The sequence below is a fragment of the Grampus griseus genome (genome assembly GCF_964374135.1).
Source record: "Grampus griseus genome assembly, chromosome: 11".
In the NCBI taxonomy this organism is placed as follows: Eukaryota; Metazoa; Chordata; class Mammalia; order Artiodactyla; family Delphinidae; genus Grampus; species Grampus griseus.
In genome coordinates, this window is record NC_139005.1 from 41,589,511 (window position 1) to 41,606,716 (window position 17,206).

General features: G+C 41.4%; 1 protein-coding gene across 3 annotated transcripts in view; it reads left to right on the forward strand.

Moving 5' to 3' along the window:
- The window catches only part of SCN8A (sodium voltage-gated channel alpha subunit 8), a gene marked incomplete at both ends in the record, with an annotated part of 112,112 nt that overhangs the window by 15,799 nt on the left and 79,107 nt on the right, over positions 1-17,206 (forward strand). For all 3 annotated transcript variants that reach the window (XM_082666544.1, XM_082666545.1, XM_082666546.1), the window contains 4 exons: positions 9,694-9,835; positions 11,743-11,830; positions 12,482-12,610; positions 14,490-14,581. In XM_082666544.1, coding sequence (XP_082522670.1) covers positions 9,694-9,835; positions 11,743-11,830; positions 12,482-12,610; positions 14,490-14,581 — 451 coding nt within the window. The remainder of the gene's footprint in view (positions 1-9,693; positions 9,836-11,742; positions 11,831-12,481; positions 12,611-14,489; positions 14,582-17,206) is intronic.

Consider the following 17,206-nt stretch of genomic DNA (forward strand, 5'->3'; position numbering starts at 1 on the left):
GAGCACAGTATCGAATAAGGGACGAATCTTCTTTTCTGGATTCTTACCAGCAGTTTAACAATGATGACTGACATTTAAATCAGCCATGTGTATGACTTTAAAATGCTTTTGTATATATTTTTTTAAAAGCCAACCCATCACCAGTCATCCCTATCCATTCTCTCTCCCATAGTCACTGTCCCGCTAAGAACAGGGGGTATAAGTAGGGGATATAGGGCAGGGAAAAAGCAGCCTGTGGTACAGTTCTGTCTGGTACCCTTCTGCCCCATGCTGCCCTCTGCCCACATAAGTATAGTTGTCAGGATAGTATTAAGCACTGTTGACCATGGACTTGACAGAGTTTCAGTTGAAGGAGCAAAATAAGTAACTCAGGAGAGTTCTAGCAAGATGTAATGTGAAGGAATGAATAACAGTAGGTTTTCTCCTCAAAGGTACGGTTTGCTGCTTTGTTGCACTGAATGTTGGATGCTTCTGTGCATTTTGCAAACTGTAGACTAACAGATTGCAGAGCTGGAAAGGACCTGGGTACGCCCGTCAGGCAGCCCCTCTCTCATGTTAGAGATGAGGAAAATGAGATCCAGAGAGCTGCAGGGGCTCCCCCAGGCCACATAGCCAGGTAGAGGCAGGTGAAGAAGGACAACCTATGTGTTTTAATACCTGACAGGTGATGTGGCAGTTCTCAAATCCTGATGAGCACAGATTCCTCTGCAGCTTGTGTATCAGAACCTCTGAGGTGGGACTTGAGAATCTGCTTTTTTTTTTAAAGCTGATCAGATCATTCTTAAGCAACCAGTCTGGTTTAGGTCAGAACTGGTGTTAGTACATAACAGGGATTAGCCAACCTTGATCCCTGGCCCAGATCAGCTCTGCCATTTGCTTTTCTACAGCCCATGAGTTAAGAAGAAGGGTTTTCACGGGACTTCCCTGGCGGTCCAGTGGTTAGGACTCCGCGCTTCCACTGCAGGGGGCACAGGTTCCATCCCTGGTCGGGGAACTAAGATCCCACAAGCCTCATGGTGTGGCTAAAAAAAAAAAAGAAGGTTTTTCACATTTTTAAAGGGTTGGGGAAAAGTCAAGAGCATAATAATATTTTGTGATATGTGAAAATTTTATGAAATTAAAATTTCCTTGTCTGTAAATAAAGTTTTATTTGAACACAGCCACTCATTTGTTGACGTATTGTCTGTGGTTACTTTTGCAACTACAATGGCAGGTTGTTGCAACAGGGACTGTATGGCCCATAGAACCTATAATATTTGCTATCTGACCCTTTACAGAAAAGGTTTGCTGACCCCTGATATATATTATTCTATCTCTCAGATAAGCCCTGCAAGCCCCAGTGTTAAAAGGAGATTGCTAAGCTTTGAGAACTTGTGTTGGTCCAAACAGCATCTTGCTTTATGCAAAAGATGAAGTTTGAAAAACTGCATATGAATTAAGCATATGTAAATCTAATTATTTTAACAGTAAAGTATGTTTTATTGTAATACAACTTGCTGCTTGAAGTATGGAGGATTCACCTTCGTTTCTGGAGGTTTGGTGAAAGCTAGATGTTTTTTTCTCTTTGAATAGAAAAAATATCTCCTGTTTTTATACTTGATAAAGATAGAGGGTGTAAATATCTAGAAAGGAGTGATGATAAACTATTCTGTATACAGTATTCAGTATCCAAATTAATTGTGAAATTTCTACTTCACACATAAAATGTCCATAAGGAAGCCTTTATACCTACAAAACCATCGTTTTACAATTCACTGAAAAGACCTAGTTTCCCTCAGGATCATCAGTCTCTTTCTTGCCAACTCAGCACTGTACTCATTCAGAATCCTAGCTACCTCCTAGTTCTTCTTCAACCAAGGCCTAACAACTTCAGTTTCCTAACGTCTTCCTTTTCCTTTTCCTCTTCTCCTTTTCCCTCACCTCAGACATACAAGCATTCGTTCAGTCACCAAGCAACAGGCATTTATCGAGCATCTGCTCCATGCCAGGTGCTGTGCAGGCTCTGATTCTGAGATAGGAAACACCCTCAGTGGTCCCTCTAGACCTATCTTTCCATCATGACCAAACTACAAGATGAGAAATTGGGAAGGTGCAGAGTTTGTTAACTTTTAACAACCCTGTTGCCTGTCTTCTTCTAAGGCAGGTAGGTGACTTTGGAAAGGCCCAGCCTGGTGGTTTTGGATCCTGGGGCACGGGCCAGTGCTTCTTCCCTTGTTACTGAGGCTTTTATGCAGCGTACCCCAGGGGCTCAACGTTCTCATTCACCAGAGACCCCACCCCCCACACCAGGTTCATTCTCTGCCATGTTCCCATTGAACTGCCTCTCAATCTGGTACAATAGGAGCTGTAAAGAGGCTCTAAACTTGGAATAATACGTTGCTCCTTGCTGCCTGACCTTTGATAGGTGGCGTCCCTCTCCTGAGCTTTTGTGAGATGCACAGAGGATAATAATCCCTCCTTCACACGTACTTCACGGGAATATTATGAGGTTGAATGAGGAGGTTATTTAAAAGGCTTGGCATTTTCAGAGAGAGGGTTGCTATAGAAACACAGAGGAGTACAAGTACTTCAGAGAGGGGGTTTTGAGAAAGTGCAGGGCTCTTTGTTTCTTGGGGAAGCCAAAATATGGAAGAGGCAGTAGCTCAGCCCTTGACCTCTTTCAGCCTAACCCCAAGTCTACTACTTCCTCTTGCTTTTAGGATTAGTCTTTCCCTGCAGCGTGCCCCACTGGAACCAGTCCCTTCTAGTACAGGAAGAACATTATTGCAGTGCATTCTCACCCTGGGGATGGTGCACTGAGCACTTCCAGGATGTATATGGCTCAGTACCAGCACTGCTTTTCTACTGTGGAGAGACCGGTGTGGCTCTGTCAGATTAGGAAAGGAAAGAGCAGAAGATGAGAAGACAGGAACTTTGAAAAGTCTGCCAGCCACCGTTTATTGGGAGTGCTTGGCCTGAGCGTTATATTGGAGCTGTGGGAGGCAGTGGGAGGAGTGAGGTTGGTTCCCGCTCTCCAAGAGCTTGAAACTTAGTTCTAGGAGTAGGTGGAGAGGGTGGAGGGGAGGGTACAAAAAGAGCTGGGAGAATAATGAAAGACACAAACTCTGAGTGTAGAAAAGGGGGAGCTCAGAGTAACTGGAAATATACCACAGAAAGGTGGGTCCTCAGTACCAAATTCAAAATACCGCTGGCCTCTGTGGGAAGGAGAGTGTGTATTTGGGAAGGAGTGCAGAAAGGAGCAGTATTGGTAAGGCATTATTTCCTAGGCTAACTGATGGGTGCATAAATGTGGTATCGTTCTTTAGAACTTTTTATATGTCTTATACCTCTTACATGGTTCAGTTTTGTGTGTGTTTTTGTGGTGTTTTGTTTTCATTGAGATACAGTTCACAAGCTAGAAAATCCACCATTTTAAAGTGTACAATTCATTGGCTTTTTGTTCACAAGGTTTGCAGGCATTACCACTATCTAGTTTCACAACACTTTCATCACCCTAGAGAGACCCATTTGCAGCGAGTTCCTAATCCCCTCTCCATGCAGCCCTAGGCAGCCACTAACCAACTTTCCATCAAGATTTGCCTGTTCTGGACATTTCACGTAAACGAAATCGTACATGTGGCCTTTTGTGTCTGAACTCTTCTCAAGATTTTGCAAGACCATGTTGTAGCATGTATAAACACTTAAATTCTCTTTCTTTTTTTTTCTTGGCCCAGATGTCCTTATTTTTCAAAAAGCTCCTTAAATCTTTCTGAAGTTCAGAATGGGTTGGGAACCACTTTTAGCTATTACTATTCTTAATTCTATTATTTGGCTTGTAATAAAACTGATTTTTAAAAATGTATCAATAACATCTTACTGGGCACTTTTCAGGTAGTATTGTACAGTTGACCCTTGAACGATGCAGGGGTTAAGGCCATGGACCCTCAGCATAGTTGAAAATCCACATATAATTTCTAGCCAGCCCTCCAAACGTGCAGTGTCCCCCACACCTGCGCTCCCTTAGTGTCTGCGGTTCCTCTGTACCTGTGCTTCCGCAGCCACAGATTCAACCGACTGTGGAGCGTGTAGCACTGTAGGATTTACTATTGAAAAAATCCACGTACAGGTGGACCTGAGCAGTTCAAACCCACGTTGTTCAAGGGTCAATATATTTTTATTGTGGTAAACTATACATAACACAAAATTTACCATTTTAACCATTTTTAAGTGCACAATTCAGTGGTATTAAATACATCCACCATGTTGTACAACCATATCGCCACTGTCCATGTCCACAAATTTTTTTATCATCCCAAACAGAAACTTTGCCCATTAAACCATAACTGTCCAATCCTCCTGCCTGAGGCCCCTCATAAACTCTATTCTACTTTCTGCCTCTATGAATTTGCTAATTCTAGGTACCTCAGATAAGTGGAATCATATAACATTTGTCCTTTTGTGTCTGGCTTATTTCACTTAGCATAATGTCTTCCAGGTTCATCTATGTTGTAGCATATGTCAGAATTTCAATCCTTTTAAGACTGGAGAGTATCCTGTTACATGGATATATGCCACATTTTGCTTACCTGTTTGTCAGTTGATGGGTTGTTTCCACTTTTGCAGTATTTTGAATAGTGCTTTTATGAACATCCATGTATACATTTTTGTGTGAACCTGTTTTTAGTTCTCCTGGATATATAGCTAGGAGTGGAATTGCTGGGTCATGTGGTAACTCATTGTTTAACTTTTGAGGAACTGCCAACTGTTTTCCAAAGTGGATTAACAATTTTATATTCCTGCCAGTAATATATGAGAGTTCCAGTTTCTTTATATTCTTGCCAGCATTTGTTATTTTCCATGTTCTTTTTTTAAATTATTACCATCCTAGTGGATGTAAAGAGGTATCTCATTGTGGTTTTATTTGCATTTCCCTAATGACTAATAATGTTGAATATCTTTTCATGTGCTTATTGGCTGTTTGTATATCTGCTTTGTAGAAATGTCTATTTAAATCCTTACCCATTTTTAAGTTGGATTATTTGTCTTTTTACTGTCGAGTCGTAGGTGTTTTTTTTTTTTTTAATCTATTCTGGCTGCTAAACCCTTATTAGATACATGATTTGCAAATATTTTCACCCATCCTTTGGGTTGTCTTTTCACTTTCTTAATAGTGTCATTTGCTGCACAAAAGTTTTGAATTTTGATGAAGTCTCGTTTATCTATTTTTTTCATTGGTTGCTTTTGCTTTAGGTGTCACACCTGTGACACCATTGCCTAATCCAAAGGTATAAAGATCTACACCTATGTTTTCTTCAATGAGTTTTATAGTTTTAGCCTTTACATTTAGGTCTTTGATCCATTTTGAGTTAATTTTCATATCGGGTGTGAGATAGAGGTTCAGATTCATTCTTTTGCATGTGGTTATCAAGTTGTCCCAGCACCATTTATCGAAGACTGCTCTTTCCCCTTTAAATCGTCTTGGAACCCTTGTCGAAAATCAATTGACTATAGACGTATGGGTTTATTTCTGGACTCTCAATTCTATCCTATTGCTGTGTTTGGCTATCCTTATGTTAGTACCACAGTTTTGATTATTATAGCTTTGTGGTAAGCTTTGAAATGGAGAAGTGCGAGTCTTCAACTTTGTCCTTATTTTTTCAAGATTGTTTTGGCTATTTTGGTTCCCTTAAATTTCTATACAGATTTTAGGATCAGCTTGTTAGTTTGTGCCCAAAAAGGCAGTTGAAATTTTGATAGAGATTGCATTGAACCATAACAGTCTTAAGTCTTGCAATCCATGAGTGCAAGATGTCCTTCCATTTATTTATGTTTTTTTCAATTTCTTTTAATGATGTTTTATAGTTTTCAGTGTATAAGTCTTATACTTCTTTTGTTAAATTTATTCCTAGGTGTTTTATTCTTTTGGATGCTCTTGTAAATGGAGTTGTTTTCTTTCTCTTTTTTTCTTTTTATAGTTTTTAAAACATTTATTTATTTAATTTATTTTTGACTGCATTGGGTCTTTGTTGCTGTGCACGTGGGCTTTCTCTGGTTGCGGCGAGTGGGGGCTACTTTTCGTTGCGGTGCGCGGGCTTCTTATTGCGGTAGCTTGTCCTGTTGCGGAGCATGGGCTCTAGGCACACAGGCTTCAGTAGTTGTGGCGTGCGGGATCAGTAGTGATTCGCAGGCTCAGTAGTTATGGCTCGCGGGCTCTAGAGTCCAGGCTCAGTAGTTGTGGCACACGGGCTTAGTTGCTCCTCGGCATGTGGGATCTTCCTGGACCAGGGCTCGAACCCGTGTCCCCTGCATTGGCAGGTGGATTCTTAACCACTGAGCCACCAGGGGAGCCCCATAGCGTTGTGTTCTTTTTTTTTTTTTTTTGTGGTACGCGGGCCTCTCACTGTTGTGGCCTCTCCCGTTGCAGAGCACAGGCTCCGGACGCGCAGGCTCTGCGGCCATGGCTCACGGGCCCAGCCGCTCTATAGCATTGTTTTCTTAATTTCATTTTCAGATTGTTTATTGCTAGTATATGGAAATACAACTGATTTTTATATGTTGGTCTTGTGTCTTGGAACCTTGCTGAACTCGTTTATGAGCTCTGATAGTTTTGTGTGTATCTATTCCTTAGGGTTTTCCATATACGAGATCATTTCATCTGCAAATAGAAATAGTATTTCTTGCTTAATTGGCTTGTCTAGAACGTCCCGTACAGTGTTGAATGGAAGTGGTGAGAGTGGAATCCTTGTTCCTCATTTTAGGGAGAAAGCTTTTAGTCTTTTAACATTAAAAACGATGTTAGCTGTGGATTTTTCATAGATGCCCTTTATCAGATTAAGGAAGTTCCCTTCTATTTCTAGTTTGTTGAATGTTTTTATTACGAAAGAGTATTGGATTTTGTCAAACGTTTTTTCTGCATCTATTGAGATGATCATACAGTAATTATGCTTTATTTTATTAATACGTTGTATTACATTGATTGCTTTTCATATGTTAAATCATCTTTGCATTTCTGGGATAAATCTCACTTGGTCGTGGTGTATAATCCTTATTTTATATGCTACCAGATACTGTTGGCTGGTACTTTGTTGAGGCTTTTTGTATCTATATTCATAAGGGATATTAGTCTATAGTTTTCTTTTCTTGTAGTGTCTTTGTATGGTTTTGTATCAAGGCAGTACTGACCTTACAGAATGAGTTGGGAAGTGTGCCCTTTTCTTCTGTTCTTTGGAAGAATTTGTGAAGGATCGGTGTTAATTCTTTAAACATTTGGTAGCATTCATCAGAGAAGCCATCTGGTCCTGGGCTTTTCTTTGTGAGGGTTCATTTTTTTAATGCAAGGTGCAGAAGAGTATTTATGGTAGAATCCCATTTGAGAGAGAGAGAGAAGGAGAGTCTTTTTAAGCTATATTTATGTTATATTAATACAGAAAAGTTTTGAAAAGATATACAAGCAGCAAATGTTATCGTTGGGTCATGAGATGGAACTTGTCTTCTCTTCCCTTTTTTTTTTTTTTTTTTGTGGTACACGGGCCTCTCACTGTTGTGGCGTCTCCCGTTGCGGAGCACAGGCTCCGGATGCGCAGGCTCAGCGGCCATGGCTCACGGGCCCAGCCGCTCCGCGGCATGTGGGATCCTCCCGGACTGGGGCACGAACCCGCGTCCCCTGCATCGGCAGGCGGACTCTCAACCACTGCGCCACCAGGGAAGCCCGTCCTCTCTTCCTTTTTTAATGATTATGAACGTGTATTGCTTTAAATTAAAAAACAGAACAAAACCAAAAACCTACTTAAAATGGCTAGCATTTGACCATTTGCTTTTTTCACCTGCACGGTGAGATGCTAGGGCTGTGTACTTGCCACTGACCTTGTGTCCTTAGGAACTCAGTCTAGTAGGCCCCTACATCTCTCTCCAGCTTCACAGTCTGCTGCTCCCCCTCTCTATTTTATCCTCCATCAACACTGAATTACTTATCAATTCCCTGAAAACACCCACAGTTCTGTGCTATTGTGCCTTTGTAATCCTATGTTGGTCCCTTTCCTTGCCAACCCTTCCTCCTTTATCTGCCCAGTTAATCTCTCTTAATCTCCGCTTGTCCTTTAAAACCCCTTCCAAATGTTTAGTTACCTGCCTTTGTGAACACCTCGCAACCCACTCTCTTCCCTTGCATTTCCCACCCAATGGGGGAAAAAAATCTCTCTCTCCTCCTGCCTCATACATTACGCTTATTTTTGTTACTGAACTTTGTATTTACCCTGCATCATAATTACTAGTTCACATATATGTCTTCCCTAAAAGTACAATTTTATTCAATCTTGTATCCAAGGAGCTTAGCACAATGCTTGGCACAAAACATGCTCAAAAAGATTTTAATTGAATTGAGGTCATGCGACAGGAAAAGGCATTCTGGGTAGGATGAGCAATGAGAGCCAAGACCAAAGTTTAAATGACTGTAACCTGTACTGGTTTGGCAAGACAGGAGGATTCATGCCAGGAATGATTTTGGCAAGGCTGGTAATGGAGGCTCTTAAAAGCCAGACCGAGTAGACTTGGTAGGTAAATACTGGCGGAATGAAGAACCCTCCTCACCTCCTTTGAGTTTTTGCTCAAATCTCTCTTCTCGGTAGGCTTACCCTGACCACCTGAGAGGGATAGACTCGGAGTTCGGGGTTGATAGATGCAAACTATTACATTTAGGATGGATAAACAATAGGGTCCTATTGTGTAGCACAGGGAACTATATCCAGTCTCGTGGGATAAACCATAATGGAAAAGACTATTTAAAAAAAAAAAGAATGTGTATATGTGTATAACTGAGTCACTTTGCTGTACAGCAGAGATGGGCACAACATTGTAAATCTACTATACTTCAAAAAAAAAAAAACACCAAACCTGTCATCTCTCCGTTCACCCCATCCCCTGACCCCTGCACTCTAGAGCCTCCTTTCCCTGATCTTCTTCCTTTTTCCATAGCACTTATCACATTTGGTGTAATTTACTTACTCATTATGTTTTTTATTTATTATCTGTCTCCCCCCTTAGAGTATAAGCTCCTCACAGTAGGGTGGCCTTGTTTACTGATACTTCCCAAGCACCTAGAACGTTGCCTGGCATATAGTAGGCACTGAGTAAATATTTGTTGAGTGAATGAATCCTAAATTAATAAACTTAGGGCTTCCCTGGTGGCGCAGTGGTTGAGAGTCCGCCTGCCGATTCAGGGGACACGGGTTCGTGCCCTGGTCCGGCAAGATCCCACATGCCGCGGAGCGGCTGGGCCCGTGAGCCATGGCCACTCAGCCTGTGCGTCCAGAGCCTGTGCTCCGCAATGGGAGAGGCCACAGCAGTGAGAGGCGCGCGTACCGCAAAAAAACAAAAAAAAGGGAAACAAAAATAAACTTAAGTATCTTGTCCAGAGCTGGCATAAAATAGTTTACGTATAATTCAAATGTCTTGTTTCTGAAAGGAAAGTTTATTCTGTAAAACTGCTGAGATAGTGTCATCTATTTGTAATGTAATCTGGGGCAGGGAGGGGGGAGGGAGGTGAGGGAAAGAGGTTTCTCTTGCCTTAATATTGTCTGAAGGTTTCTTGCCCTAGACACCAAACCGAGAAGTAAAACTTACAAGTACATTTGAGTTTATTTCTTGCCTAGAAAAATGTTGTTTCATGTGATGATTAATTCCCATGCTTTAATGATTTCTCTCTCTCTTTTTCCACAGACCTTTGTAGTATTAAACAGAGGGAAAACTCTCTTCAGATTTAGTGCCACGCCTGCCTTGTACATTTTAAGTCCTTTTAACCTGATACGAAGAATAGCTATTAAAATTTTGATACATTCATATCCTTTTCTGCAAATGTGGAGTGAGTGCAGCAGTTGCATGGTCGCTGGTGTGTGTTTCTGAATGTGGACAACTTGATTGTATGTTAAGTATTTTCCCAATAACGTAGGTGGCTCTCCCACCAGTTAGAAGTTTTAAGAGTGACTTCTGCTGAATCCCGAGCTGAGCTTCAGCAAATTCTTTTTTCTTAGGATGATGTCATGGGAGTCTGGAATTTTGTGGATATCATTAAGAGCAACAAATGAAGATGGTAGCCTTTTACTGAAGTCTTACTTTTTAAAGCACTCAGACTTCGAGAGTTAGATTGTTCAGCTTCTTACATATGAAAGTCCATATTAGAATTTTTGAAAAGCTACTTCTTGAGTTACAAATAATTGGATGAGTGTTTTAGAGATCTGCCTTGAATATTTTTGATTTCTTGAACAGTGAGTTTAGAAAGTATCTAAGATAGTTTCTCAGATTAAATGGCCTCCTTGGTACAGAGGTTTAGATCTACATTGCAAGATTGCTATGAATCTGTTTTGGTGTTTTTGCTCCCCTTAAACAGAAAATGCCCATTTATTCATGTGGCTTGACTTTTATGTCTTATTAATATAGGAGAGTATATGACAGATGACAAATTATGTGATGGGGTTAGCAACTTTGCATAGTGACTTTAAACTTTCGTGGTTGGCCTTCAATTGGACAGTACTTAGTCCCACGCTTCAGGGTTTTTGTGCCCTCCAAGTAGGATGAGGAAACCAGCAGTTGCTACTTTGTAAATAGGTTTACTGAGCTTTTGCACATTTTATTAACAGTAAGAACTTCGCAACCTGGTCTGGAATCTTTGGTTTACAAGCAACATAGATCTGAAAACTAAAGGTTTATAAGTAAATAAATAACTCACAATGGACTTCTTCCCTTTTTGCTGGATCAGAAGATGGTGTTTTTTCTCTTCTAGCCAGAACATGTTGTTATTCCCTGAAGAAAAATACAGCTGTAGTGAAGAAAAAAATCCAGCTGTAAGAAGTAGTTTTTCTTTTTAAAACTCCACTAATAGAATGAAGATAGTGAATGCCATTAGCAAGAGAGAGTGAATTAGCAACAAATGAGATATGGCTTCTGTGCTTATTAAAGTGACAGTTTGAGTTCGAGTAACTCATATTGACCTGAAGCCGTTTAATTTTTCTCAGTAGACAAGAACAGGAAGGGCTGAGAGAGATCCTGGATGGAATTAAAATGGCAACAGAATGATTTGCTACCCATAAACATTCCCAGGCACTTTCAGAATGATCAGATGAATTTGCCTCGTTACCTAATTCTTAGGAGTACGGTGGTGCAGATGTCCTTAAAATCCTTACCCAATGTACCATAACTGGTTTCCCAGATTGGACAAATTCAGCGTACATTGACTGTTGCCTTGCCCCACAAGAACAATCAGACCTTTGGAAGACTATTAAAAAAAAGAAAAATCATTAATGACATGCACATTTCCAAATAACGGGTAATGCAAGATAATTAACAATAAATGACTATGGAATAATATAGATTAGATTTAATTTATTTTCTCACCTGATGACTTTGGCATCTGGTGGACTGCAAGATTTCTGGTTATTGGGCAGAGAGGTATTTAGAGGCATAAGTGGTAAGAGGGAGAAATGTTTATCCAAAAGGAGTAGAGCAGTGACAGTGCTTTTGGAAGAAAGAGAGTGGCCATGCTGCTGTGTCCACTCACATTCTCTGGCCAGGTGTGGGTCCACGTGGTGGCACTCTCTGTTCATGGTGATGACCACAGTTTTCATTATCACCTCGCCTTTTCCTCCTCTCTGTGCTTTGTCTCCTTTCAGGTTACTGATTTAATTCCTGTGATACCCAATGCGATGTGTGTTTGCTTCCTGAGGATAAAAACTGGCCAGATTTTGTATATTCTCCCTTGACTTTTTTCTACAGTGTTTAGCATGATCATTATGTGCACTATTTTGACCAACTGTGTATTCATGACTTTTAGTAACCCTCCTGAATGGTCGAAGAATGTGGAGTAAGTAGCTCATTTATTTATTTTTCTGCCAGCTTGTTTTAAGTATTTTTAGTCACTGAATCTTGCACTGCACAGCTTATCCACCAAGGAAGAAAATTATTGCCCACTTTTCATGTCACAAAGATGTGTGAGGATACGTGTGGAATTTAAGAACTATCCTTAGAAGTCAACTCTAGAAAGAGAAAGTATGCCCTGGAAGTTACTACTCATCACCTCTGCCCTTTCCTATGTCAGCCAATGCTTTGACTTGCTGCCCCATCACCATCTTGTACCTCCGTTCCTGATGATACTGCCTTCTTCTCCAACATTAGCTTTCCCTTTCTTTTTGACTTGTCTCAAGTTAAAATTAGCTGTGGGGCCTCCTCGCCTGGTTCAAAATGATCATGTGCTAGATGGCAATACAGAGTTTTTTCTTTGCAATACCCGTCAGGGCCCAGTGCAACATTCCAGAGTTCTTGCTTTGTGCATTTCAGTAATTTTCATTTGAAGCATCCCTTTCTCTTCCTCACTTCCTTTCTGCTGCATTGGCTGTGTTCTTTCTGTTTTGTCTCTGTTAGTTGAAGCCATCCGTCGGCAAGTGTTATCTTAAAAGATTCATTTAAAGTTTCTGTCTGTTCAGAAATTACCTCAAGATATCCGTTTCTTTGACAGGTACACGTTCACAGGGATTTATACATTTGAATCACTAGTGAAAATCATTGCAAGAGGTTTCTGCATAGATGGCTTTACCTTTTTACGGGATCCGTGGAACTGGTTAGATTTCAGTGTCATCATGATGGCGTAAGTTCTCTGCTTACTTTATTGGTGTTCTGGGTGATTATGTGTGTGTGGTTGTACTCTTGGGTGTGTTTGTATGACAGTTTGTAAGTGTGAGTTTGTGGGCTTAGTTGTATGAGGAATTAATGGATAACCGTGTAAGGTGGGGGTATGGACTTATGCCTATGATTCTTGCTTATGAGGGCCTCTTGTGGTTCAGGAAATGACAGCATGTATATATGGGAGGTGGTGAGCAGAGGCTTGACAGCTGGGAGAGAAAGTAGGAAGTGATTTCCCATTGACACTCCCTCATATTTTATTTTCCCCTACAGCATTGACCCGGGGTCGCACAATTATCACTAGGCGGCCTCGGTGAAGACCTCAGATTTTTTAGGTGTAAACCTTAGGCTGGAACTCAGTGTCCTGGGTATGTTATATCACATGTAATTTCATGAGGCTATCCAGATGTTGCGGAATTCAGAGCATATTTTAGAGTCAAAACATGAGCCAAGTGTATCCAATCTGGTCACTTCGTAAAGAATTACCGACCAGAGCTTCAAACTATTGTTACTAGGGAGCAGTGTAACCCCACATTGGTATGCTAGGGTAATCTGTGTTGTTTTAACAATGAAAATGTATCTCTTTGGGAAGTTTAGCTGGTGATAGAAGAGTTATAGCAGACTTTATTTTTATTTTCAGGTTGGGAAAGTACTTTGTGGTTTGGTAGGGGCTAAGTGTGTTGTCTAGATTGTGTGTGTGTTTATGTGTATGCACACAGACGTGTAAGAAATTGAGTGCATTTGTGTATGTATGGGTCTGAACATCAGATAGAAAAATGTATTTCAACTGTAAAGTGTGAATGAATGATATGCATTGAATATTTGAAACTGGAACTTTGACTTTGTTATATTAAGACAATTTCTAGCTTTCCAGCATTATGAATACACATTGGTGTTCATTTAAAATTTAAGTGTCCTTGCTAGGCACAGAGCTGGTGAGCACTTAACACAATATGGGCACTTAACACAGTGCCACAGTGCCACATTGGCACTTAAATGAGCCCTTAACACAATATTGGCTCTGATCCCATGATCTAGATTTTTCCTGAGCCCTGTTTTTGTATGTCACGGGCTAAAACTTCATCTGTAGGCATGACTGCAAAGATATGCATACAACTCTTAGATAAGTCATTTATACAGAGATTTAGGCATTTTTGCCGTTGTCAACTAGGGAGTTACTTTAATGTAGGTTTGTTTTTATGAGACTCCTGTTGCAGAAATTTGTCTCCTTTTCCTAAGAAATTGTTCATAAAACTTGGAGACATAAGCCTTTGAATACCTCCTGGCCTTCCTTTTTACTAAAAGAAAGTGAATGGACTAAGTAGTCATTCTGATTGGGATCTGCACATCACAATGCTGAGGAAGAAAGGAAGCCCTAGGAACCTTCTGGTGGTATCACTTCCTTCAAATACACTTTTGAATTCTCCTTGCCCAATTGAAAAAAAAATGTGTTCCTTAAATGTTTATATTTTGAAACTTTTCTTTTTCAAGGAAATAAATGAAATCATAGCTTGTATATAAGACCCTTTCTTACCCCCATTCTCAAACCCTCGCCCAGTGGTACCATTACAAGTTAACTTTGGTTTGATTCTGCAGGTATATAACAGAGTTTGTAAACCTAGGCAATGTTTCAGCTCTACGCACTTTCAGGGTACTGAGGGCTTTGAAAACTATTTCGGTAATCCCAGGTAAGATGGCCCGGGGTTGGTGTTAGGTGTTGGGTTAGGGCCCTGACGTGACGTATTGTACTTTTTGTTTTGTTGTGGTTTTGTTTTTTTCCTTCGGTGTTTGTGTTTGTGTCCGTGTTTGTCATTTGTGTCTGTGCGTGACCTCCCTTACTACAGATATGTGACAGAGTTTGTGGACCTGGGCAATGTCTCAGCGCTGAGAACATTCAGGGTTCTGCGAGCTTTGAAAACTATCTCTGTAATTCCAGGTGAGAAAATTTAAACACAAGACTGACTTTGCCTCATCTCCTCTCTCTCCTCCATTCATTTTGTCCACCACATTCTAAAGCGGCATCAGCACAGCTGATATGGCCTTGCATTCCGCATGTTTGTCCTGGGAGACGTTCTCTGGAATGGCTCTTTGGTCCTTAGCAGTATCTCTGACAGTGCTTGCTAGGCATGCGGCCCCCATTCCATCCATGCTTTGAAAAAGCACGTGCTTAAGAATCACTTGGATCTTACAATATCTGAAAGAATCGTCACGGAGCTAGCTGTCTCTTTGAATATCAATCACTTGCTTCCTAGCCTCATGGAATTACAGTAATTTTAACATTCACCATCATTCCATTGCTTATGATTTCTAGGCTTCCTGTCGCATGGTTTGCTGATGGGATGTTATTCGAAGAATTGTACTTTTATTGTTACTGTGTTAATGGAATTATTTAATCACAGAAGAGACCTTACCCAGTTAACTAGTCCAGTGTTCCAGACAAATTTAAGAGCCTGAACTTTAATAATCACTGTCTATCACATTCTGTTGCTGTCTGTTTCACTAGAATAAGAACCAGTAGACATCTACTACATATGTATTCAGAGACCATTCTCAAACATAAATCCCAGTGAAAGCTTATGCAGGTGCTGTTAAAAAAAAAAAGTCAAAGGTAAGATAAGATACGTCTAAACATGCGGGCAAACAAAAAAGTACAGAAACTTCATAAGGAAAAAAAAAGGAATCCGCGGGTGGTTGAGAGGTAGTTGATTGACAGTCTCTCTAAAATTTTTGCCTTTTTTTTCCTTGGTTCTGGTTGAGCTAGCTCAGTGGTTCTTAACCTTTTGAAGGTTTTGAATCCTTTTGAGAATCAGATGAAAGGTCGCAGGCACCACCCCCCAACACCAAAGCCCACCTGTGACCCCCAGGTTGAGATCCATTAATTTAATTCAAATCCTTTCTACCAGGTAATCACTATTTTTCTAAAGACCAGTCTTGAAATCTGGAAGGAAAGATATTTTAGTTAGTCTGCTAACTAAAATATTGTTGGCAGAAATGTGGCAGAAGTCAAGACTATGTTGTTGCTGGTTCGACTTTGGTTATGTTCAGGAGTTTTCAGGGAAGACTCCCGAGAGGCCAGGCTTTCCACTGCAGTTTTGTAGAAACAGGGACATGAAGAACAGAGGCATCCTATTCCTGGCATCACGTGGCTCTTCTCCTTGTGGCTGAACCAAAAATAATTCCTCTTTTCCCCTTTTCAACACGTTATCTAGATATCAGATGCAGAGAGAGGGAAGCACGGAGGTAGAATCCGAGAGAGGGAAGACTTAGAATGTAGCTTACTGAGAACCTCAGGAAGGTAAACCTCAAGTTTCTCCATTTACAGATTTGGGCTATGAAGCGGGCCAGTAAATTATGGCCCTATTAAAAATGAATTCCAGGGCTTCCCTGGTGGCGCAGTGGTTGAGAGTCTGCCTGCCGATGCAGGGGACACGGGTTCATGCCCCGGTCCGGGAAGATCCCACATGCCACGCAGCGGCTGGGCCCGTGAGCCATGGCCGCTGAGCCTGCGCGTCCGGAGCCTGTGCTCCGCAACGGGAGAGGCCACAACAGTGAGAGGCCCGCGTACCACACACACACACACAAAAATTCCGGGCTTCCCTAGTGGCGCAGTGGTTGAGAGTCTGCCTGCCGATGCAGGGGACGTGGGTGCGAGCCCCGGTCCGGGAAGATCCCACATGCCGCGGAGCGGCTAGGCCCGTGAGCCACAAGCACTGAGCCTGCGCTCTAGACCCCGCAAGCCACAACTACTGAGCCCATGTGCCACAACTACTGAAGCCTGCACGCCTAGAGCCCTTGCTCCGCAATAAGAGAAGCCACCGCAATGAGAAGCCCGTGCACCGCAACAAAGAGGAGCCCCAGTTCGCCGCAACTAGAGAAAGCCCGCGTGCAGCAACAAAGACCCAGTGCAGCCAAAAATAAATAAATTTATTAAATGAAAAAGAAAACGAATTCCTTGGGACTTCCCTGGTGGTCCAGTGGCTAAGACTCGGTGCTCCCAGTGCAGGGGGCCTGGGTTTGATCCCTGGTCAGGGAACTAGATCCCACATGCCACAACTAAGAATTTGCATGCCACAACTAAAAGATCCCATGTGCTGCAACTAAGACCCAGTGCAGCCAAATAAATAAATATTTTTTTAAAATGAATTCCTTTATTTTTAGCAATGGTAGCTTACTGCTTATCAACCAGAGGCTGGGTGTCAGTTGGAGTATATTCTCCTTGGCAAAAAACTATAACCCTGACTTATCAAGGTTTAGTTCCTAGCCATTTCAAATCCGTTTGACAGAAAATTCAGCTCATTCTTTAGGCAGCTTCATGAAGCTTGTTGATGGCAGCCTAACCCTTAGGCAGGCCTTGTCTTATTTTTTTTTTTTTGAGACATCTGTACCACCAAATCTTTACTTTCATTTTTCCTTTGGTCTCTTTCCTCCTCTGGCCTCTTTTAAATATGATCCCATGTTTTCTGCTCACTTCCCCCAGCGTACTCCGCAAGGCATCTGTCTCTTTATGTTCTTGTGATCTCAAAACTTCTCTTCCAGAATTAAATTGGAAAGCTGCGTTCTG